The sequence below is a fragment of the Cervus elaphus genome, chromosome 10 (genome assembly GCF_910594005.1).
Source record: "Cervus elaphus chromosome 10, mCerEla1.1, whole genome shotgun sequence".
Taxonomy (NCBI): domain Eukaryota; kingdom Metazoa; phylum Chordata; class Mammalia; order Artiodactyla; family Cervidae; genus Cervus; species Cervus elaphus.
Window position 1 is genome coordinate 36,488,778 of NC_057824.1, and position 25,009 is coordinate 36,513,786.

General features: G+C 44.9%; 1 protein-coding gene across 6 annotated transcripts in view; it reads left to right on the plus strand.

Annotated features, from left to right (window-relative positions):
- TNRC6A (trinucleotide repeat containing adaptor 6A) overlaps positions 1–21,894 on the plus strand; it is a 96,340-nt gene extending 74,446 nt beyond the window's left edge. For 5 of the 6 annotated variants that reach the window (XM_043914538.1, XM_043914539.1, XM_043914541.1 and 2 more), the window contains 11 exons: positions 373–501; positions 955–1,032; positions 1,300–1,510; positions 4,405–4,536; positions 12,141–12,299; positions 12,938–13,078; positions 14,411–14,518; positions 15,599–15,820; positions 17,622–17,692; positions 18,460–18,599; positions 19,068–21,894. In XM_043914538.1, coding sequence (XP_043770473.1) covers positions 373–501; positions 955–1,032; positions 1,300–1,510; positions 4,405–4,536; positions 12,141–12,299; positions 12,938–13,078; positions 14,411–14,518; positions 15,599–15,820; positions 17,622–17,692; positions 18,460–18,599; positions 19,068–19,443 — 1,767 coding nt within the window. In that variant the 3' untranslated portion in view covers positions 19,444–21,894. Of the gene's footprint in view, positions 1–372; positions 502–954; positions 1,033–1,299; positions 1,511–4,404; positions 4,537–12,140; positions 12,300–12,937; positions 13,079–14,410; positions 14,519–15,598; positions 15,821–17,621; positions 17,693–18,136; positions 18,265–18,459; positions 18,600–19,067 lie in introns of those variants that run through there. The other variant, XR_006343093.1, reaches the window with a different exon arrangement.
- The last annotated feature ends 3,115 nt before the right edge of the window (positions 21,895–25,009 follow it).

Genomic DNA, 25,009 nt, shown 5'->3' on the forward strand with positions numbered 1-25,009 from the left:
ATTGGCCACTTTGAGATGCAGCTAATTCTGAATGAGTTATTAGTACAAAGGGTTGTGGGTAGGGTGCAGCAAATGAGTTAAAGAAAATTTAAATCTCAAATCTACCGTTCTCTTCCATAAAGTACCTTGCGGAGAGAATGACAGTAGCAGTGTGCTTTGACTGGCCGAGGGTTCATCACTGCCACTTTTCACTTAACTCATGAAAATACGTGGGAACAATAGGTTAATGCAGCCAGAAAGAACAACCCCCCCCCCACCCACCGTAATAATCCACAAGTGTAATTGTTCTGCTGATATTTTAAAACACATAGTATGTTTTGTTAGCTTGAGTTTCTTTTATCAACATAGTTAACTTACCACTGTGATCCTCAGGTTCCAGTTTCATTGCTGAAGTATGCACCAAACAACGGTGGCCTGAATCCGCTCTTTGGCCCTCAACAGGTAGCCATGCTGAACCAGCTATCCCAACTAAACCAGCTTTCTCAGATCTCCCAGTTACAGGTAAGTAGAATAGAATATAACAGCCTTATTCAGTGTACATTCATTGTGTACTGTAAACTCCACACTAGAGTCTGAGCAGGAAGTGTCAATAGACAAAGCAAGCATAGTCGTGGCCCTCAGGGAGCTTCTGGTCTCTAAGTGAAGGCAGATGGTAAACTGGAAGGGCAGAGTGCGGTGTGAGCAAGCCCAGCCAAGTCTGGGGTGGCCGTGGGAGTAGGATGACCAGAAAACATTTACCTGATGAAGTGGAAGTTTAGATTGAGCAAAGGACTGAATTCAGCGGAATGGCTGGAGGCCAGAGTCCAAAGGAGAGATGATACGGGATGAGGCAGGGCGTGTTGGCATCAACTAGATGGAGCCGTGCCTTTGTAGGCCCCTCTGCCACAGTCACTCTGCGGCACGCCTGTCTGTGATGATGTGATGCTGACGACCTGTTTGCACTTTTCCTCCCAGCGATTGTTAGCGCAGCAGCAAAGGGCGCAGAGTCAGAGAAGCGTGCCTTCTGGGAACCGGCAGCAGCAAGACCAGCAGGTAGGTGCCATCCTTCCCCTTGCTTTGCTCACACTCAACTTAGATCGATTCCATTGTCATTGTGACAAGGCAGTTGAAATGCCTTTATTAAAATATAATGGAAAACATTATTAAGTCTTCTGTCTGCCTGGGGGTCTTACTAACTGGTGGACAGTGATTCTTCACCTTCCTGATGAGAAGGAGCGGAATTCAAAAATGAAGGGGGGATCGAAGGTATCCATAAAGACTTCTCTCCACAACTTTTCCCAATCATTTTGTTGTTTTAAGGGTCGACCTCTTAGCGTGCAGCAGCAGATGATGCAACAATCTCGTCAACTTGATCCAAACCTGTTGGTGAAGCAACAAACTCCGCCATCTCAGCAACAGTCACTCCATCAGCCAGCCATGAAGTCTTTCCTTGAAAATGTCATGCCCCACACGACACCTGAGCTGCAAAAAGGGCCATCACCAATAAATGCTTTCAGCAACTTCCCTATAGGTGGGTTTCTCCTTGGCCAAAGCATTGGGCTGGTGCTTGGTGATCACAAGTTGACATACTGCTGTCTGACCTGTCCACTTGTTCTCTCATGAGCACCGCGGGGTTCTTCAGCTGCTCCGTCTCTGAGTGGCCACGCTTCTTCCAGCATTAGTCTCTCTTCATACTTCAGGAACATCTGTCTCTGTTCAAGAAAATCACGTATTTCACAAAGCCCATGCCCAGGTGGTGCAGTGGTAAGAATCCGCCTGCCAGTGCAGGAGATGCAGAAGGCGTGGTTCAATCCCTGGGTCAGGAAGATCCCCTGGAGAAGGAAATGGCAGCCCACCTCAGTATTCTTGCCTGGGAAATCCCGTGGACGGAGGAGCCTGGTGGGCTGCAGTCCATGGGGTCACAGAGAGTCAGATACTCCTGAGCACAGCACAGCAGCATGCTCGTTTGAAATGAGTTAACATAAATATATTTCTTTTTAAGACTCAGGTATCTTCATTATAGGATAGGAAGGGGAGGGGAGGACTGAAATTATTAGAGCACACCAGAGAAATTTTGAGCTTTGCTGCTTTGTAGAAATAACTTGGAACAGTTACATCTGAAATTTTAACTATTGTTTAAATGTTTATAATAAAAATAGGTATGAGAGAAGGAATTGCTTTTATTGCATTTACATTTGCTCCCCCCAACCCCTCTTTTCTTATTATGTCTCCAGGTTTTTTATCCCCTCTGGGAATTTCAGGTTTATATGTCTTCTCCTTCCTTAGGTCCCTTTTTTTTCTTGTGCCTTTGAGTATCTTTTGACCTTTGATCATTTACACCCTGTTCGTTTTCCTTTTTCTTTCTCTTTTGTAAACCGGCTTCTTTGGTTACTAGCCCAACTTTGTTGAAGACGGTCAGTTAACTAGCATGTTCTGGGCTGTGGGCGGAGGTTGGGCCTGCTGTTGTCCCTGCTCCCGATTCCTGTTGGCTGGACCTGATACATGACTCAGCTCTCCCTGGTTTCACCATGGACTCAGCTAGGACACTGATGGAACTTCGAGTTTTAGGAGTTATTAGCAGTCTTTTTACATTCCTTTGTCTGTTAGGTGAATATCATAGAAGCCATGTCCTCCCAGAGACAGCAGGATGGTGATAAAAGAATACCCAGGTGTACATTGAGAGGTTTTGGTCTCACTAGAAAGGAAGTGACTCTCACTGTGTGATTACATACTGAGCATATAGATTGGGCCACTGAGGAGATAAGTTTCTAAATAAGCAATTTCCTGTCCTGGCTGGCCGTAGAGCAAGAGACTTTTTCCTGGTTAAGGAAGTCTGCTTTAACCCAGGCGGGCAGCAGTGTGGTTGTCTAAATCAGGCACTGGCAAACTACAGCCCATTGGTCAAATTTGTCTAGCTGCCTGATTTTGTAAATAAAGTTTTATTGGAACACAGCCATGCCCTTTTGTTAATGTATTTCCTAGCTGCTTTTGTGCTACAACAGAGTTGCATAAAGAACTCGAACCGTGTGACCCACTGAGTCTGAGATATTTACTGTCTAAACCTTTACCTAAAAAGTTTTCCGACTACTGGGTCTAAATGGTGAGTCCAGAGGGCAGTAAATTTAATTACTTTCTCCAAATAGGGGTGATACTAGCGAATTTATTTTATTAAAGTTTTAAGTTTGACCTGGTATCACATGGACTCTCCACTAGACCCAGTATCTAAAAACCATTTATTTTGAAACTTTAGATTGAGAACCATTTGGATGTATTAAACAAAGGTTCTGGCTCTTGCTGAAAATTTTTCTTTTTTAAATTTATTTCCTTTTTTTTTTTTTTTGGTGGCATGCAGTGTAGATTTCAGCACTGGAAAGATTTAAGCAGAGAAGTAATAGAACCTCACATACTTTTTAAGAACTCATCTTGACTTATTTTTCATTGTGTGCCCATTTATATTCTTTTAATTTCTTACCCTGTGCATACTTCCGCTAAAGAAAACATTTATCATCTTTTTTTTTTTGGTCTTACTGCATGACTTGTGGTATCTTAGTTCCCAAACTAGGGATCGAACCTGTGCGCCCTGCAGTAGAAGCAGGGAATTGGAAAGTTATCATTTTTAACAAGCATCTCAGATTATTCTGTAGATGATGGTGCCCAGGATCACACTTCAAGAAACACTGGCTTAATGGTCAGTGACTAAGATAGAAATTTCCATCTTTGTTCCAAGAGAATATCTAAGGCCGATATGTGTCACTAGCAAGTCAAGTAAGTTGCACCTTGGGATACAAGAGTCTCGCCCTTAGGTACAGTCCTGCCCTTACAGCAGGACAGTTTTACTTTTAAATAACAGTATCCTTTGGTGGGTCAGGCAGTTGAAAATTGTTGTTTATAAGCAAAAGTTAGCAACTGAACATGGTCATTTGTAATTCTTCATGCATGGTACTCTTGGGAAGTTCCTAAAGAGATATATTTTAGTAGCTAAACAAATACTTCACTGCCTTAGAATTTTCTCTTATTTTGCCAGGGAATTTAAAAATAATCAAAATTATAGGAGTAGTTTTCCACAGTTAATGCAAGTATAGTACTGACAGTTTTGTGGTTTAAAAATGTGTATTATTGAGTATTAGCTAGCTCTCTAGAATTTCTGTGTGTTGCTTTCTCTGGTACCCTAGGCAGGCTCGCTCTTCTGACGTTTCTGCATGACCTTGGCCAGGAGCCCAGAGTATCTGTCCTGCCTGCCTTGCCTTTGTCTGTAATCATTTGGCTGCGCCACATTTGCAGGATATTTATTAAGGAACATTAGACAGGATTGAAAACATCAGATTAACTGCAGACGTTTTTCTAGGAAATGAAAGTTGTGGTACCAGAAGGAGAATGTGCTATATTTTTATAAAGTGGTTTTTTAAAATTGTTATCTATTTTTAGGCTTGAACTCAAACTTGAATGTAAATATGGATATGAGCAGTATTAAAGAGCCACAGTCAAGACTAAGGAAGTGGACTACAGTGGACAGCATTTCTGTGAATACATCTTTGGATCAAAACTCCAGCAAACATGGTATAAGATGCGTTCTTATATTCTGACTTCTTAAAAACTGTCAAATACCAAATTTAGACCTCATTTTTAAATATATATTTTCATAGCTAAATTCTCTTAAGAACCTTTCCTCATTATTGAAAAGTGCTTTATTAGTTATTGAATCTTAGTTAAAACAAAGTGAAAGACCTTCATTGTGCTATTGTGAAAAAGAGAGGTCGGAGCACATTTATTTTTTTACTTATTCCCTCTTTAGATGGTCATTTAGATTTTTGCTCTTATTTTACTGTTTTAATGTTCTGCTTAACATTTATTCAGTTTAATCTGATATAAGGGATTAAAGACTTCCACCATTAAAAAAAACAAACTTGATTTCTGCAGTTTCTTATCCATTCATTTAGTAAATGTTAATGAAGTATTTTCTGCTTTCCAAGAGCTGTGCTCAGTCGCCTGGAAGACATAGATACACGTGTGCATACGTGCATACAGTTGAGTATGCAAGTAAAAGTACTTGCTCTGAAGGCCCTCATTGTTTGGTAGCAAAAATAAACGTGTGAACAACTTTAGTTTGCTGTGACAGGTGCTCTGAGAATTAATACATATAAAAGGAGAAACAGTATAAGAATGTAAATCCAGTGGAAAAGTGAGTAAGGAATAACAAACCATGGGTGTGGCGGGTCTGCAAAGGCTTTAAACAGGGGCTCCTCTGAGCCGAGTCTTCGAGAGTTTACCAAAGGACTGGAGAAAGAGCAACATGAAGTGGGTGGCGTGAGAAAAGCTCAGAGACAGGATAGCCTGGTGAGTTCTGCCACACGGGCATGTCTGGGGGTTGGCAGCCTGAGCGAGAGGAGAGGAGCAGGGCACAGCTGCTGTAGTAGGCATGGAGCAGTCAAGGAAAACTTCTGTGCCTGCAGAATCACTCTAAACCTGAAGCATGTGGCCACCTAAAGGTGCCCAAGGCTTAAAGGAGTCAGAGAGAGAGAAAGTGGGAAACAGACCTGAGAAGAGGGAGTGCATTGAAGGGAGCATTGGAATTAAGGACAAAAGGACTGGGTAACTGACTTCGCTCATTCTGCAAATGCATGAGTATCTTTAATGCGCCTCCCGTTTATCTCCTTCCTCAGCCCAATCTTGTACCTCACCCTGGGCTCAAGGGTCGTTCCCAAGTAGCCTCCTCCAGGCTTTGTGCTTGAATAGCACCTCTTATGCATGTCTGTCTTCTGTAAGTATCCATCTGGGCCTGTCTCCATCACAGGGAGGAGTGAGTCTGTGCTTTGCTTACCTAGTCCCATTGGGTGCATTGCAGCATTCGGGAAACCTTTGTTAGGTGAAAGGATGAGTAGACAATAATGCGTTTATTGGTAGAGGAAATGTAGGAAACGAAACAGGCCTGCTGGGGCAGATAATGGATTGATTTTCGAGTGTGGTGTTAATATTTTGAAAATACCTCAACATGGACAAGCCCAGTAGAGGCCTAGTACTCAAAAATCTGGGCTGGAATAAGATTCGGTGTTCATCAGAATGTTGATGTCGTGGATATGGACGAGGTTGCCCAGACTGATGGAGCACAGAAGGGAATAAGGACAGAATCTTGGAGCCAGTGGCAATAAAGAAACCTGGAGGAGAATGGGTGGAGAGATAGGTTGTGGAGACCCAGAGAAGTGTTTCTGCCATTTGATTGTCTGTCTTCTCAGGTTAAAATAAATTTTTCCATGTCTGCTTCACGTGTCTGAGCCTCAGTTTCTTTGTAAAAATGAAATATTTCCTTCCTCGCACTGCTGTTGTAGGTATAATATGTTTCATATTCTCAAGTGCTTGGTATGCTATTCCGGTGTGTAGTATGCATTGTATAAGTGGCATGTCATCATTTAGCATAGGTTTTGAAGTCACACTTGGAATTTGATCCTAGTTCTTGCATAGTGTTTGCATCTGTGAAGTGGAAAGGAAGCATCGTAGAATTACTGAGGGTTGAATGAGATAACATAAAGCTCCTGTCTCATTGCCTGGCGTGAGACATGCAAGTAGTGGGTGGTGGTATCTTCTATTATTGTTTTTCATTCAATTCAGTTGGTAACTTTACATTTTGTACTTTATCTTCTCTTTTTTTTAAACTTTTATCTTTTTATCATTTTTTTACCATGCATTTTATTGTTTAATTCTGCATAAACCTGGAATGTGAGCAGTGAATTTTTAAATTTTTTAGTAATTAGCTTAGACAATAAATACTTTTATACCTGTATACATAGCAGTCTAATGAACATATTCTAGTAACATTCTCTTCAGAATAACGAGGAAGTTGATGCTTTTCTTTTACTTCAGTGTAGGTTCCTATTCTTTTTTCTTAATTTAACGTAGAGTTGATGTACAGTATTACACAAGTTACAAGCATACAGTATAGTGATTCACAGTTTTTGAAGGTTATACTCTATTTATAGTTATTGAAAAATACTGGCTAAATTCCCTCTAAATTTCAGGGTTTAAAAGGTTGTGTTTTTGTGTTTTAAGCTTTTCAGCCTGTTTAACGAAGGTGCTTTTTCATATCGTAGTAACTCTGGTTGTTTACACTGTCATTTTCTCCCTGAACTCCTCCTGTTTGCCCCGTGGTTCTTTTCCTTCTCTTGCTACATCTCTTCATCTTGGTGGAGACTTAGAGGCTTCTTCTCAGGCACATTCTTTGTGTTTGCTTTGTTTTCTGTTTTCCTTACATTACAAAGAGAAATGCTAATCATTTTATTTCTATTATTAATATTTTGGTGCCATTTGTTCTTTTTCCCTTATAAGAGTGAAATCGGGATCTAACTTCATGTATTTTAGGAGCAATCACCAAATGGCCGGTCTGTGTGTTACGTGCTGTTAGACCCTCACCATTTTGAAAATAAGTTTTTTGGAACCAGCATCCGTTCAAACGTTCACGAAGTTTCGTGTTCAGATTTCTGGAATCTCTGCAGAATGGAAAGATCTGCCGGTGCCAAGCTCCAGAGCTGTCACCATCCCGAGCTGAGTGGCTGCTTACTCTCTGGTTCTTCCCACTCCCCTCCCCCTGGTGGGGAAATATTTTTCTATACTCCCTAACCAGAGGGATATTTCCCTGAAATTGTGTTTCTACTTGAGGAAGGACCATGGGATTTTTTTTCTAAAGGCAACTTGCTTCACTTGTTTATAAAACCTGGTTGGCTCTATTGGCATTTGTATTTCTATGCTATAGAAAATGCGGGCTGTTTTTCTAATAGTAGCAGAGGAGTGTGGAGATCATTTTTTTTAAGGACGAATGATCTGATCGCAGTATTCAGGCTCACGTCAGAGATGGGCTAAGCCCGGAGACAGGAGAGGCCTGTGGGAAATGTTTGGCTGGCTCTGATAACTTGCATCACAGTCTTACACGGGTTCTATTTTTATCTCCATCTAGTGAAGCTTAGCAGGCTAGCAAGATAGTTGTGGAGCTGAGAAGAAAGGGCAAAGTCAAGAGAACTGTTTGTGTCAGAGATCCCCAGGTACACTAGTGTTCCTAGGGAACTCACAGAACTCAGAGAAGCTATAATATTCATGGTTATGGTTTGTTACAGCGAAAGAATACAGATTAAAATCAGTAAAGGCAGAAGGTGCATAGAAGAGAGTCCAGGAGAAACTAAAAGAAGCTTTCTGTTGTCTTCCCCTCTCAGTGTGATCTCTTGGACTTGATTCTCCCAGCAGCAGTGTGTGAGAACATGTACAAAGTATTGCCAAGCAGAGACGCTCACTCAAGCCTTCGTGTCCTCAGTTTTTATCAGGAGTCAATAGTCCTGGAACACACTTATGTGTCAATCTCTAGCACCCTGCAGACCCTACATACATAACTCTCTTTTTCTGTGATTGCAAAGATTTCGGAATCATTTTGATTTGGGTTCCCTGTGTGTTGAGACATAAAAAACATGATCCAGGCCCCATGCACAGAAGAATAGATGTTCACCACAAGTCCCGTTGTTATCGGAAACTCTTGCATGGCCATGGTTGTGCAAAGGAACTCTTATCTGGCAGCTGACAGGCTCTTCTGTGAGCTGCAGGAGCCCAGCAACCGTCAAGGGCTGGTCTTGGAGCTCTTTGCCATGTGCAGCCTAGCCCTTCTGTGCTAACTCTTCTCTGTGCACCTTCCACAGTCAAAACACCAGGGGAGCAGAGTGGAGACAAGGACGTTGAACCCCGGAGTTGTGGAGCAGTGAGGGTTGGACTGGGCTCTGGGGTGTTTGTGATACTTTATACTTTATGGTCCCAAGATTCTGTTTTCTTCACCAGTTTATAAAACCCCTTGCCCCTCGTCGCCCAGAGAAAAGTACAATGTTTAGGAGCAGGAATACGTTCATTTCAGAGTTGAGGGCTGTTGCTTATAAAGAAATAAAAGGTATCATATAAAATTATATGAAAGAACTAGAACCAAATATATATCAATTTGATTAAGTGGGTCAAACTAATTTATTAAAAGAAATTCATATTGAGTCCCAAAGTAAAACCTGACTGTATGCTATATACAGGGAACCCACAACAAAATGATTCCAAAATCTTTGTGATTACAGAAAAAAAGTTTATGTAGGAAGCAAAATTGACAGGATTTAGTTATTTTAGATAATAAGGAAGAGCTAGGAGAGACTTGTTTTCTAACTTAAGTAACATCAGATCTATGTTCCCCTGTTTAGTATTAAAAGGATATTTTGTGACATCGATTCCTTTCCTTTTCATTGGATTTTCTCTTAAAACTTTGACTAACCTTGGCTTAAAGGTCAGGTTGCTGCTTTGTACACACTGGACTGATGATTACCCGAAATTGAAGGTGAAATTGCCATGTAATTGAAGGAACATTGGAACCTGAATCAAGCAGCCCTGAATTCTAAGCTAACATGCCTCTCAGTGTTGTATTACATCTGGAGTTTCCCTTAAAAGTGGCAGCTGAGACAATGAAAAAATGTCAAAAGAAATACGGATTCTAGAATCAACACTTAACTGCAGTGTATTATCTCTGCTATGTATTAGCAATGGCAAGTAACTTAACCTTTCTGAACTTCAGTCCATCATCTGCTCAATGGGAGTAATAATAGTACCCCTTGTGGTGTTTTGAGGATGAGTAAGGCAATATTTCTGAAGCACTTAAGCACCAACCAGGGTTAGACACATAAGTGACCAGTGGGTCTCAGCCTTCCTCGTTATTGCTGTTGCCATCATTGTTACGTCATGAGTGCCCTCCCTCTAAGACAGGGCCATTTCTCCAGTGTAAATCCAGCTCTATTTGCTTAAACTAAAACCTCCCACATAAATTTTATGTTTCATTTTTCTGATGTTCTCCCATGTATTGACTGATAGAATGTAACTGGACCATGGCTAACACTTAAGTCACGTCTATTTTCCTTTTTAACAAAATGAAGTTTTAATAAGTAGAAATTGTTTCTTTTTAACAAGCGGAGGACAGGGAGTGCTTTTATTATTGCTGGTTCTTGCATAAGAATTAATCACTTGAAATTTGGCAATCATGCTTAGTCACTATATTACTTAGAACTACTACTTTATATATCCTACTTTATTTCCAAGTGACTTTAATTCAGCTAAGATACATAGCTCACACAGATAAAAGTAATAGCTCGATGAGGACGCCAGAGAAGGGAGGGCAGTGGAGTTGGTGGGATCACTGATTCAAGTCAGGGATGCGTTAGTGCCCGCCAGTGAGTGACTTGAGGTCCTGTGTTTTACCAGAAGCTCATAGCTGGAGCAGCCCTGGGTCCATGAACCAAAACTTTCCTCATATCTATTTCAAAATCTCCAATAGACAAGAGACTTTCCTTTTGTTGTCAAATCCAGTTTTGCGTGTCTGACGCACAGTGAGGCCAAACAAATGGAAATGTCGGAGTTTGGAATAGTGTAATGCAAGGCCAAGCAAGGAGAATGTTCAGCTAGTGCTCAAAAAGCCCAACTCGCCGTGGTTTTCAGGGGAAGAGGTTTTTTATAGGCAGGATTGAGGGGGTGGACTGCAGGGGTTACCGTCCTCTGATGGGTGGTGAAATAACACAGTGGTGGCTCAGGAGTCTCCGCCACTAGCCTTCTGGTCCATCCTCGGGGGTCCGGTGCTCCTGTTCAGCCTGCAGTCACCGCCCTCCACCCGGCTGGAGGAGGAGGAAGCAGGGCCTGGCTGCACTGTTGTTTCTTGACTGCCTTTCCTTTGTTTCTGTATTCCCTCCCTCCCCTAATTGAATCAGCCATTTGGAACTCAGGGAAGGTCTAGGAGGCCGAAATCTTTTTTCTACAAACAAGAAATGGGGGACTCGGAAAAGCTTTTGTAGGCGGGAGAACCCCAGAGGGATCTGATAGGTTTCACTTTCTTCACCCTTGCTCCTCCCCATTCCAGAAATTGAATCTAGAAATTTAAGAGGCATTCTCTTTTTTAAAAAGTTTACTGAGATAATTTACATGGACAGGCCTGCTTTTAAAGTGTGCACTTCTGTGGCTTTTAGTACATTCTCAGCGTTGTGTGCCCATCACACCGTCACCCCGGAGGAACCCCTTTGGTGTCATCCCTCCCACCTCCATTAGCCATAAGTGAACACTAGCATTTTTGTTTTCTATAGATGTGTCTGTATTGGACATTTCGTGTAAGTGGAAGCATGTGATATCTGGTCTCTTACGGCTGGCATTTTTGGCTTAGCATAATGTTTTCAAGGTTCATCTGTGTTGCGGCATGCTGTATTTCATTCCTGTTTATAGTTGAATTGGATCACATGTACCACGTTTTGTTTATGTACTCATCAGTTGGTGGATATTTGAGCCTGAGAGATATTCTCGACTTCCTCCTCCCTCCAGTCTCCCCATCCAGTCCATCTCGATAGTGCCCATTCTGCTTTCTGGTTTAGGCATCTGTTGCGTCTCCTAATGGTCTCCCTGCTTCCGTGCTAGCCTGCCTTCTCTTTTCTACACTACAGCACATGTGACTTCAGAACAAATGGAACTGTATTAGTATGACTTCCCTTCCTAAAACCCTTAGATACAGTGAACTCATTGCCAAATCCTAGGGTGTTGCCAATTGTGAAGGCTTGAGGGAACAGACAGGGCATCAGTCAGTCTGCAGTGGTGGGGCCGGGGCAGCTAGAACACGCAGCACCCCACCTCAGGGTCTTTGAATTGCAAGCATTTAAGACAAAATGTCCTGGTCGTCGCTGCCCTTCAAGATCAGGGCCCAGCTCCTTCATGTTGTTCACTCTCCCATTTACTATTTTTCGGACCCAGTGATCTTTCAGTTCCTGAGAAGTGGCAGTTTTCCTCCTCCAGTCTTGGTGCAGGCCTCACCCACTGGCTGGAATTTTCCCCCCAAACTCTTTCCATGCCGGCCCTTCACCTCCTCACCATGCATTCTCTCCTTCTGCCCTCTGTCCTTCAGCTTTTCTGTCAATGAATATACTGTCACTGAGGCCCAGGACCCCACTGGAGAGAGGTGATTGAGGTCTTGAAGAAAGTTCAGGGCTTTTTTCCTCCTGACATCTTCACCTAAGCTATAGAACACAGTTTGGAACCCACAGATCTAATGAAAGGTTTTCTTACTGTGTTTGACAGACTACAAGAAATAAATGTGATGGTGTTTTGCTCACACTTCCCTTCCATTTTCTCTTTTTCAGGTGCTATTTCAAGTGGTTTCAGGCTGGAAGAGTCTCCGTTTGTTCCCTATGACTATATGAACAGCAGTACTTCACCAGCCAGTCCTCCAGGTTCAATAGGAGATGGCTGGCCACGTGCCAAATCGCCTAACGGCTCTAGCAGTGTTAATTGGCCACCAGGTAAGATGCTGGCATCTTCTCTTGTGAGAGTTTGTTTCCATTAAGATTTCAGTACCTCTGGACATAGGAATGATTTGGCCCCAGTTCTGTGTGATTGGCCTGAACTACACAAAGGGTTGGGGGAGAGCACAGAAATGGAGAATGAGAAGTTGAGCATCGGGTTTGGCTGCTGAGTGACCTGGCCTGTTCCCGGTGCCTGTGTGCTGTGAAGGCAGGGTCAGTTAGTCCAGCACGAAGAATGATAGAAACCTGTGTTCATTGTTCTTCTCCAGCGGTGTCTGGGGGCTGACATGACAGCATTTCCACCAACTGAGGAATCACCAGAAATGCACTTAGGGCCTGCTTTGTCCAGTCCACGTTGCTGTAGCTTTGTGACTGTAATAAAGAACTTTAAAATATGAAAAATATATAAACCCAGAGAAATTACTTCATGCAAAAATTCACAAGTTACTCATTAATAATAGCTTATATTAGTTGTGATATTAAATCAGCCTTGTTAGGGTGTTGAAAAATAATTTGAGAATATTAGGAAATATTTGAGAATTGCATAGACTTTAGGAATAAAACTTTGGGATCGTTAATAGTGGATTTTTAGATGATGATTAAACCTGAACTAATTTTAAGTTTTTTATTTCCAGAATTTCGCCCTGGTGAACCATGGAAAGGTTATCCAAACATTGACCCTGAAACTGACCCTTACGTCACTCCTGGCAGTGTCATAAACAATCTTTCAATTAATACTGTGCGGGAAGTTGACCACCTCAGGGACAGGAACAGTGGTACGTAGGCGGGTGCAGCTTACGGTTTCTGAAGGGTGCAGGGCCGTGTGAGCAGGGCTCAAGGCAGACGTGAAACTGAGCAGCAGGGGTCACTCCAGCACAGCACAGCGCCTGACACCCAAGGGGCTGTGATAGTGGTAACAGAATTCTCGGTCACCACAGGTGACTCTCAGCCACTTTTTAATTGGTGAGGATTTATTATCACTTGATAGGGTGAACACGTATATTAACTTAGTTACGTTAACCCAAAGAACCAACAGACATTTGCTTTCCAATAACTGTATTTACCTGTTTTTATAAGAAGTTGCCATATTGTGGTTATTAAGAAATGGCTTTCTTATGAAAGATGTTATATTATTGTTTGTTTTCACACTCTGGGTATTAAAGAACTTTCCTCTGGAGAAACTTTCTTGGTCTGTCAGAGTGAAAATAAGAGCAATTTAAGGGTCCATGCATTTGGATGCGCTTTGCAATGGATTATCACATAAAATCCTCCTCCTCCCTACCACGGGGTAATTTCTTACCATGTACAGGAATGCCACGCACACACGCAATAGAGAAAAGGTGAGCAAAATGAAGGAGGATAGATCTTTGTCTGTAACATACATCCTCACCGCTATCCCTTTAAACAGTTTGTAACAAAGGAAATGTCAAACAGTCAACACTTTCTATCAACTACATAGTTTGTTGACAGATGTTTGCCAGGTCACAGTGGTGAGATAAGAATCCTCGTCATTCTGAAATGGCTGAATTAGGCGACGGCTGTGTGTGGAAACACCTGGGACCACTGCTTCCACAGGAGAACGTGGGCAGTGAGCGCTCGTGTCCTGTAGCTAGTGAAAGGATCCAGCAGCAGGAACTGCTGCAGAGATTCACGGAGTGGTCGGGTCTGGAGCTAAACTAGAGAGTAGCCATCAAGGGGATTTGCAGTAATAGGAAGAGAGGCTAGGTTCTGGAGAACATGGGGCACAGTGGGGAGGAACAAAGGCCTGGCCCACTGCTGGTGCCGGTGCCAGGGAGCCTTGCTGAGCTGCCCAGCAAGAAGTCACGAGTTCAGAGACAGACCAGGGACGCAGATGGAGCCTGGTACTGGGAAGCAAAGCCGGTGTTGCAGAGACACGTACGGGGAGACGGGTGGGAGAGGGACCTCCTCTGGGCCCAGGTGGAGGCAAGAGGGAGACTGCCGTAGTGGGCGCCGTGCCCGAGGCCCTGAGGACGCCTGTGTCCGACCTGTGGCACACTCCTCAGCCGCAGGCTCTCCGAATGCGTTTGCGTCCCGAACGCCGGGCCTCCTGCCCTAACGAGTGGCTCACGGGGCTCTTCCTCGTGCAGGGTCGTCCTCATCCTTGAACACCACGCTGCCTTCAACTAGTGCCTGGTCATCCATTCGTGCCTCCAACCACAGCGTTCCCCTCAGCAGCACAGCACAGAGCGCTTCAGGTGGGCCCACGCCCCCGCCCGGCCAGCCCGGAGTCGCCTCGGGCGGCTGGGGGAGTGCGTTCTGGACTGGGGCGGCAGTGTTGACACTCTTCGCCCCCTTCTAAAATGTATCGTATCCAGTCCTCATTTGTTAAAATAATCAGGTTTCACTGAATAGCCACTCTCATCTGAGATTAAATGTAATTTAGTTCAAAGCAGTAGTCCTCAACTATCCGTGGTGAAGGACCTTTTATTTTTTTTAACGCCCAGTCCTTTGCAGACGGATCACTTTTGTAAAATACAGTAAACCCGAACTTGAAATTGCTAGAAAAATGATTACAGCCTTGGGGGTTAGAGCAGTGTCAGAGTGCTCTCAAAGTTTACAAACGCTCACTCTGAATTTCTCGTACTGTCACAAGCCAGTAGTAAGCTGGGTGGTGAGCAGTCTTCCCATCACAGTTTGAGATGTGCTGGCTTAAAGACATGCTCCTTGTGATCAGGTAGAAAAAACAGTTGACGGTGACGGAAGTTATAAAATTTTTCTGTTGGCTTCTGCTCCCCCCCGCTTTTTTTAGCCTTCTTTTTTATTTAGTTTACTGTATTCCTGGTCGTGCACTGGACCCATAGGCAAATTGCTTACCCTCTCTGAACCTCAGTAGAGAGTGTGTGAGGATCAGAAGAAGTACGCCACAAGCCCAGCAGGCCAGTGGCATGCTGTGAATGTCTGCTGTGAGGACTGACTCCCTGAGTCGAGGCTACTTTTTTCATGAGTGAACCGCAAAATGCTAAAATCCAGTGGTCTGAGTATCAGTCTTGAGGGACTCCTTATGATTGTTAAGCTATGGAGTTCCCACTTGCTCTTTGGAGCAGTTCAAAGCAGTGTTCAGTGTGTTGTTGTGTTAGCTGGACTAAGGGTCTCACAGGTCTTAAAACTTTAATGAGACAGTCTGTTTTGAGCCAAGGGAGCAGGTTCCTTTTTAAAGTTTATTTTTATTTGATCTGCTTTTAGTGGAGGAATGGGTACTGTCATTACTTAAATTTTCTCTTTTCTGAAAGCATTTCTCTCCCTTCTCCCCGTCTTTGTTTTTCTCCTTTGAGTAGCCAGAAATAGTGATTCCAAATTGACATGGTCCCCTGGTTCAGTTACAAACACCTCTCTGGCTCATGAGCTGTGGAAGGTCCCTCTGCCACCTAAAAACATCACTGCTCCGTCCCGCCCACCTCCGGGACTGACTGGTCAGAAGCCACCCTTGTCTTCGTGGGATAATTCTCCCCTTCGAGTAGGTGGAGGATGGGGAAATTCTGACGCCAGGTATACCCCAGGTAAGACAACGTGCAAGACGGTGGTTTCTTGTGGTTCATTCACTGAACACCAGCCAGAACCAGCAGTCTAGTTTAACAGACCTGAGAAGGAGACTACTGCGTTGTCCTCTATAAAGTAGGATTAGAATGTAATGCAGCATAAGATTCCTAGTTCATTACTGTCTTCGGCTATGCTTTTGAGAGTCTTCAATTTTACTTTAAATTTTGCCCACGTTACTTGGGTTTCCCCAGAAACAACATACCCGTCAGCAGTGAAGTTAGTAGAATGGGGACCCCTCCTTTCAGAAGCTGCTCAAGAACTCATCTCATTCGGTGTAGTAACTTCCTGTATGTGGCAGACTTGTGTTGACACCACGTCACATGGAGAAGTATCATCTGATGAACCCGGGGTCAGTGGGGATAGCCCATCTGGGCCTTTAAGGATGGGGCCTGTTTTGGAGTGAAAGCTTGGCCTGTACTTAGGATTATCAGAAAATTTATTGATTAAACAGGGACAGTTCAGAGTGAAAGGGGGTGCTGTTAATTAACCATACAGGCCTAAAGCGGCCTGTCCTAGGAACCCTGGGACAAATGATTCCCACCCCCCTGCTCCTTCTCTAAACATCTAACACGGGATCACGTCCCCGCCGCCTCCCCCAGCGTACACTGCACACACAGCCACAAACATGGCTCAGGGCTCATCTGCTCCCCTGTCCCCAAAGTGCACGAAGTTTTCTCATCTCCAGGCTGAAAATTGTAGTGAAACCTCATTAATAATAATTTCCGATCTTTAGACCAGTGATTGGTTGAAATAAAACTTAAAATGTTTCCTTAGAGGGAAGGTTTTAATTATGTGAAAAGAACACTTGAGTCTCTTCCAGGTTACTAAATGCAAGTTAGCTTGGTGTGATGTGTTAGCGATTCTTTCAGGCCGCAGGCATCTTCTGGGTGCCAGCTCACCCCCTGGCGGTGCATGATGAGGGGGCGTCATAAAGGTGGCCTAGGAGCCCTGACCTTCAGGGTGGTGGATAGAGTCGGGCGGGATCAGGAAGCCTGTGTGAGTCAGCCACGTCAGCAGAGGGACAGCGTAGGCCAAGGCGCCGAGAGCTGGGAAAACACAAGGTTTCCTGTTGAAGTCGGAGCTTGGCCAGGGTTGGGGTGGTGCTCAGGGAGTGCTGAGCGGCCTTCAGCTGTGACATGTAGCCGTCTTCTAAAGGGTTTCTGAGGTTCTTCTGAACAGCTTTAGACAGGAGTGACCGGATCATGTCTTGAGCTCGGCTGGTGGGAGAGGGAGACGGTGCCTTGGGGCCGGACAGGAAAGCCAGATGCAGAGCCCCTATCGTAGCCCAGACTAAACAAGGAATGTCTGGGTGATCGCAGGCTCTTAAATCCCCTCTAACTTCGCACCCTGTGGGACGTGCGTGCAAAGTCATCCAGCACCTGAGATGATCATGAAGTTAGGCTATTCCCCAAGTAGGGAATAGGTTTAGCTTTATAAATGGGAAGAGCCCAAAGGCATCTGGCCTTTGGTTCACTCGCCCACCGTGATGAATTGACAGCCCTCTGAGCCCCTCACCCCCAGAGGCTAAGCCATGTGCCCCAGGAATTAGCTGCTGGTCAGAGCTGGAGTGAGGTGGCATCCTGGCCTGCGGGGAGCATACCCCAGGTAGAAGCACAGGTGAGTAAGAAGGAAGGAGACAGACGCCCTGAGCCCAGGTGATCCTTCTGGATCTCTGCAGTGTAACTGGGCTGTGTTTGTCCTGAATAGTCATTCGGGCCAAAGTCTGGCAAGACTGACTTGTCCTTTTTCTTCCTTCTTTAGGTTCCAGCTGGGGTGAGAGCAGCTCAGGGAGAATAACAAATTGGCTTGTTCTAAAAAACCTTACACCTCAGGTAAGAACATCAGGTATCCTGGTAGATGGTGTCCTGGTTCCAGGTCGCATGGAAGCAAAGGTTTCCATGCCGGTGTGAGTCTGAGATGAGGACTGCCCGGGCCTGCTCAGCGGACTGAACAGGTGTCAAGGCCTGGCAGAGAATGGTCTTCGGATACCTCAGGCAGGCTGGTGGTCTGATCCTGTGGTTCTTACGCTATGAAATGCACGGGAGCTGATCAAAACCAGAGTTCTAGATCTCACCCCACAGACCCTCATGTAGCAGACCTGGGCTAGGACCAGGGGTCTGCATTTCAGGACGTTCAGATGAGTTTAATGCAGGTGGTCCTTGTACCGCATTTTGAGAAACCGTGTCTGCCTGTTTAGATGAGAACATTTTCTTAGTCCCTGGACGACCCCCTCCTCTGGAGGCTGGGTGTTAAGAGCCCACCCCCCTCCTCCCCAGGGAGCAGTGCCTTGATGAATCCTGTCCTCAGGGCAGGGAAGAGAGAAGACCTGAAGCCACAGCAGGGGCAATGGCTAACTAAAGAATTGGGGATCTGGGGAGTGCCCCGGAGTCTAGAGGCCACAGAGGTACGGCTCTGGGACCAGCGGAGGCGGGGAGGGAGGCACTGTGCCCGTGACAGCAGTGAGTCCCAGTGCAGAGTGGCACCAGGAGTGAAGGACCTTGGGCAAGAGAGAGAACCAGAGTCCCAGCCTGGGACCACCTCCCCGGACGGTCCCCGCGGCGGTGCGTCTAACTGGCAGCTCCCCGGCTCTGTCTCCTAGATTGATGGCTCAACTCTGCGTACTCTGTGCATGCAGCATGGCCCACTGATAACATTCCACCTGAACCTCCCACATGGAAACGCTTTGGTCCGTTACAGTTCAAAAGAAGAGGTAGTGAAGGCACAAAAGTCTCTGCACATGTAAGTTGCCCGTTCTGCGCAGGTGCCTGGAAAATGCCCCTGGGGTCGCAGTTTCGGAATCCTTGTTAGGGCCCCCTCGGGCAGCTGGAAGTGCGGCCGGTGACCCTGCGCACCACCCCTGGGCCGCCACGTGCGGCCCGGCAGTGAGCACCTCAGAGCAGCTGCGGCCTCCTGTGTTTTGGCTCCAAGGACAGCGTTCAGAAGGGAGCGCATCACCCCAGATCAAAGTGGCCCTAGAAAGTCCCTTAAATTGCCAGTTAGGAGACAGGACGTGATCTTGACGCCTCAGCAGAGCTGGGTGGCATGTCTGGGTCGGGAGAGCCCTGGGCGCTGGGGCGCACGCGGGCTGGCGGGAGGGCCCTCGGCATCCTTGTGTGCCCTGCCCTCTGCTTTTCCCCCCGACTGTGGCTCACACCCCGCAGCTGGCCCCCCGTCTTCACCAGGCCCACTTGTGTCTCTCTCCTCCAGGTGTGTACTGGGGAACACTACTATTCTTGCTGAGTTTGCCAGTGAAGAGGAGATCAGTCGTTTCTTTGCACAAAGTCAGTCTCTGACCCCTTCTCCCAGCTGGCAGTCTCTCGGGTCCAGCCAGAGCCGGCTGGGCTCCCTCGACTGTTCCCACTCATTCTCCAGCCGGACCGATCTCAATCACTGGAATGGTGCTGGGCTGTCGGGAACTAACTGTGGAGACCTTCATGGCACTTCCCTCTGGGGGACCCCACATTATTCCACAAGCCTGTGGGGTCCTCCCAGCAGCAGCGACCCCCGGGGAATTAGCAGCCCATCCCCCATTAATGCTTTTCTTTCTGTTGACCACCTGGGTGGGGGTGGAGAGTCCATGTAACAGTGTAGACTAGGCTCACGAACTTCGACCTCAAGCCGCGAAAGAAAGGAGCACTAAGTTGGGCTCGCCGCCTGCAGCCAGGGGCCACCTGTGGGAACAGCTATTCTCTGCACATTTTCCACTTTGTTTTCCCTGAAACATATCAGTTTGAATACTTGAATCATGCAGGCCAATATTATAATGTGAAAAGGTATCTATCTATTTACACTCCCAAATAGCGCCATACATGCTAAGCCGTATAGAATGAGCTCACTTGTGTATATTCATCATGTTTAGCCTTTGAGTTCTCTTTTTTTTTCTCCCCCCTTCCTACCCCTCCCCCCCCATTCATTCTTTTTCTCTTCTTTTTGCAAACAAGTTTTTTGGGCTGATAATGTATGAGCTTTTAACTTTGCACTGAAGGGTGTTCTCTCCGTCTACTCGGCAATATGGGGAGGGCAGCCGTTCCAGTGTAAATGTTTACTCAAGGATGTTCTTAAGGTGTGCGCTCTCTACTATGCCTTGATGTTTGCCTACCTTATTGTGGTATCGTGGAGTTTAAAAGATCAAGTTATGATACTGACTTAGGACTATAAATGAAAGTATTGCACCAGTTTTTTCATGTTATAAAACTAAAGAATTTCACTCTGCAGTTTGAAAAACTGTGGCCACAGCTGTGACTTGCAGCCCACCTGCCACCCAGGACGGGCCCTGCACTTTGAATAGGCTTTCCATTTTGTTTTGAAGGTTCCCACGTTGAGCCTTCTTGTTTACAGATTTTTTTGTTTGTTTTTTGAGAAAAAAAAAAATGTTTACTCTTCCATCATTTAAAAAAAAATTAAAAGACAAAAAAAAAAATGGAGGATGATTTAAAAGATGCTTTCTATCTCTGGGAAAAAGGAGCAGCATTTGGCCATGTTCTTTTGTTTTTCTATTCCTGTCCTAAATCAAAGAGCATGGTTCTCAGGAAAACCAGTTCCCCAGTTTAAAAAAACAAAAAAAAAACACAAAAAAAAACTCCTTGTAGTTTCTTATAGGAAAAAAGAAAAACCCCAACTTTTAGCACTGATACTACATATTGCTCTGTTTAAGAATTTTCTCTGCCAAAAAAAAAAAAAAAGAAAAAAACAAAAAAATGCTTAAAGCTGGAGTTTGAGATTCTGCTTTCAGATGCTGTCTTTTTATTAGTGAGTGATGATGGTTTGCTAATAATCAATAGGTAATAATTTTTTGTAATCCCATCAAGTGGCTCTCTGTTTCCGCTCTCGTGACTGTGTTAATGTTTAACTGTTGTACCTTAAAGCCGAAATCAGTAACTATGCATACTGTAACCAAGATATTGGGCTTACAGAATTGTTCGTTGTATAAAGAAAATTTTAAATGTTGTTGCAAACTAACGAGTTACACCATTTTTAAAATTTCTTTCTCCCCACCCCCCCCTTTTTTTGCCCACAAATGGTATTATAATGCTTGCTTAGTCAAAGAAGAGAGACTAAACAAGGGTAAAAATTTTAACAGTACAGAATTTGCCATCATTTCATTGCCTTGATTCTAACTGTTTGTGTCCTAAGATGCAAAAGAAGTCAGTGGCTTTTAACTGTTTACAAATAGAATGTGATTGTAAAATGTACAGTTTGGTTGTGTTTGAATTATGAACTTTCTTCAGATATAATAAACCATGACTTTTTGGCTGCTCAACATTAACTGTCTCTTTTTTGTGAATTTATTTGTACGCTCTTTTTTATAACGAAAGTTTCAAAGTTGCTATGTATGAGGGTTCTCATAGAGCAACCGAGTTAAAAAAAAAATCTAAGCAAATATTTGAACATTTTATCCGAACTTATTCACAATTTCACCCTGAAATAATGTGAGAACAATGGGAAACTGTTGCTTGCTCCTTCCTACCCTCTCTGAGCATCTTTGGGATCTTGTTGCTCAAAACTCTCCTGTGACTTCATCTTCCCCACCATTTGTGCCCATCTCAAGCCTCAGCAAGAGACCATTTGGAACATGAAGCTTAATGACTTGACAGTGTTCTAGTGTTAACTCTCATACCTCTGTTACAAAATGAGAAATGCCACAGCCTGGACTGGCCTTTTTCTTCCCCCTTCACGGCCCTCGCTCCTCACCGCAGGAGCTGCGGGGGCAGAACCTGTGTATGTATTTCAGCGTATGACTTCAGATCATGCTCCAACTTGCCAGGTGTAAGCTAATGTTGTTGGACACCTTAATATAAGCAAATGTTGTTCAATGCATTCAATGTATATTGACTTCCATACTGGTTTTTCCAAAAACCAAAGGTAGCTTTGAAAAACCACGTCTGGAAATGTTTGGAACGTTAAGCTGATTGACCTTTTGGGGCTTTGAGTAGTATATAATTGACTTCATAACTGCGTTAATTGTATTGTTAAAGTGTTTGGGAGTTTTTTGCGCTTGTTATGTGGAAATAAAGTGTTTGATTTAAAAAATTAAGAAGTGGTATGGTGTTTGCCTGGTCCTTAAACAGTTCTAGTCCCTAAATGACTATGTTCCTCCTAAACCTTCCTTAATCTCTCTCAAGTGCCCGCTCCTTAGCCTAGATGGTTAGTCTGACCGTGACAGTCCCCTGGCTCAGTGACCTTGAGTCACTAACCGCCTCTGAGAGTTGCTCTAAACATTTTAACGCCTCCAGCCATGTGTTTCCAAATCTAGCTCCCGGGAGCTATACAGCTCCTCCTCCCCTGGACGTGTCCTGGGCTCTAGACATCCTAGCTGCTCCCTGAGGGCCTGCCCAACACTGCCTTCTCCTTGAAGACAGTAATCCGCTGGGGTCAGCTTGCCTGGACTGGCAGCCAAAATCCAGACTCTGTCCTGTACCAAACTGAATCTGTTTTGGGTGCAATAGAAAAGGATAATTTGGTTGCTTTGCCAGGCAAAGGGGGACACAGAGGGCTGATAACCCTCAAGATTGTCCCAACCCGGAGGGGGTAGTGAGGAGTTAATTATGAAAGGTTCAAAGAGGGTGTGACCCACTCGTGAACATTCTTCTGAGGTTGGTGATGAGACAGTTAGGAGTCAGCACCATCGATTTTCTGATTCCGACCAGTCTGGGATCTGTCTACCTGTTGGTGGGCAGCGTACTGTTAACTTCTCCCACCTGAGCTGCCAGACAGCTCAAAAGTCTTCTGTGTATCCTGTGAGGGGGAACCAGGACCCTGCTCTAAGGCTGCAGTATTGTCTCTTGACTACTCCTCCATTATCTCTGCATCCTCCACCTTCCCTGATTAACAACCATTTGGAACTCAGGGAAGGTTGTGGAGGCTGAATGAAGCCTATTTCCTGCAAACAAGAAATAGGGGGTACAGAAAGGCTTTTGTGCCCAGGAGCCCCACTAGGTCTTCCTGCTCAGTTTCACCACGTCACGGAACCACCTGAATTTTCATAAATTTCATAGTTTTAAAAATCAACTCCTTATGTCAATTTTTTGACAAAAGATGATATCATGACTCTGTATGAAAAAATCAGTGCCACTGGCCATAAAAAAGCTATCCAAAAAACAAACCAAAAAATAGATTCAGTTCTGGGTGGAGACAACCTGTCAAAGCTCAGGGGGAGGAGTGAAGTCTTTGCAGAGGAGTTAAAGGCATAGCATCATGGAGGACCCACCCTTTATAAATGTTTATATTTTTTAATTCATTTGGCTGCACCAGGTCTTAGTTGCAGCTCACAGGATCTTCAGATGCCACATACGAACATTTAGTTGAGGCATGAGATCTAGTTCTCTGACCAGGGTTTGAACTGGGGTCCTCTGCTCGGAGTATTAGCCACTTGACCACCAGGGAAGTCCCTGTTTCTCTTTTTAAATTTTATGTTATTTATTTTTGACTGCGCTGGGTCTTTGTGGCTGCGCAGGGGCTTTCTCTAGCTGCCACCGAGGGGGACTTATCATTGCAGCACCTTCTTTTGTTCAGGGTGTGGGCTCTAGAGCATGCGGTCAGCGCATAGGCTTAGTTGCCCGCAGCATGTGGGATCTCCCAGACCAGGGGTCTAAGCCAGGCCCCTGCATTGGCAGGCAGATTCTTATCCAGTGGACCACCAGGGAAAGTCCTGTTTATTTATTTATTTATTTTTGGCTGTGCCACACAGCAGGCACGATCTTAGTAGCCGGAATTGAACACACACTTCCCTTCAGTGGAAGCAGCACCATAATCACTGAACAGCCAGGGAAGTCCCTTTTTTAAGAAATGTTTTTGCTTTTTTATTTCTTAGAATACCCACACTTTAGAAATTGCTCTTCGGGGATGTCTGCGGTGTGTACAGGCGGTCAAGGATAACTCCCAGCCTCATCCACTGGGCCCCGCCCTGAGGCCTTGACTCAGCGTTCCCTGTCTCCACTGAGAAAGGCTCCCATGACCACTGACGGCCTAGGCAGCTGGAGTAAAACCCATGTCCTTGAGGAGGTGGCATTTGAGCAGATCCCTAAGGGCATTGAAGCAACAGCCAGGCGTGGGGCAAGATCAGTCCTGCAGGCCAGGAGGGCGTCAGTGTGAGCCAGGGGGACGACATGGGAGACCAGCCCGAGAGGAAGCTGGGGACAGCGCCTGCTCCTCTGTGGCTGCCTGCTAGCATCACCCGGGAGCTAGAAGGAGGTCCCCACTCTGGCCCCACTGCAGACGTGTTTTAAAACCTTGATGGAACCCTGGCCCTTGACTGTAGAAGGACAGCGTCCTAACCACTGGACCACCAGGGAATTCCCTTCTATATTATTTCTTTTATAACTGTATGTGAATCTACAATTCTCCCAAGAAAAATTTCCATCTGAAATGTAAATTAAGCTCTTTCTAAAGGAGTGATCGTCAAATCATTTTCTTGATGGAGCAGATATTTTTAACACTGCTTTTGGACAAATGCTAGAGTTCCTGATTTCTGTCCCTCGGAAAAGTAATAGAGGTAAAACTGATTCTCTGGCTGCTATAGAGGATCTCTTTAAAAACTCTGTACCTATTTTTATTTTGGCCTCACTGTGCAGCTTGCAGGATCTCTGTTCCCCAATCAGGAATTGAACCTGGGCCACTGTAGTGACAGCCTGGAATCCTAACCACTAGGCCTCCAGAGAACTCCCCAAAATTTTTATGAATCCCTGCCTCATTGGATTTTGGCAAAGGGGTAAATAATAAATTCACAACAAAAAGGAAAAAAAAAAAAAAAAAAAAGTTTATAGCCATCCTAAGGCCGTCCTGAGATTTCCTGGCTGTGCTGGATGTGCTGGGTCAGGATCCCAAGCAGGTCCCAGCGCTCAGCAAAGGATGCGTACCACATGCTCAGTCATTTCAGTCATGTCTAACTTTTTTTGACGCTATGGACCACGACCCGCCAGGCTCCTCTGTCCCCGGGATTCTCCAGGCAAGAATACTGGAGTGGCTTACCAAGCTCTCCTCCAAGGGATCTAATGACCCCCTCCCAAGTGTGCATCAGAGACTTCAAGCCCTTGTTTGTACTTCCTAGAGTCACTAATTTCATTTCTGTTTCAATATTTTTCCTATAAAAACACAGATAAGTGATTACAAATTGATTTTTGAATACAGTTAAGGCCTAGCCATGACTATAG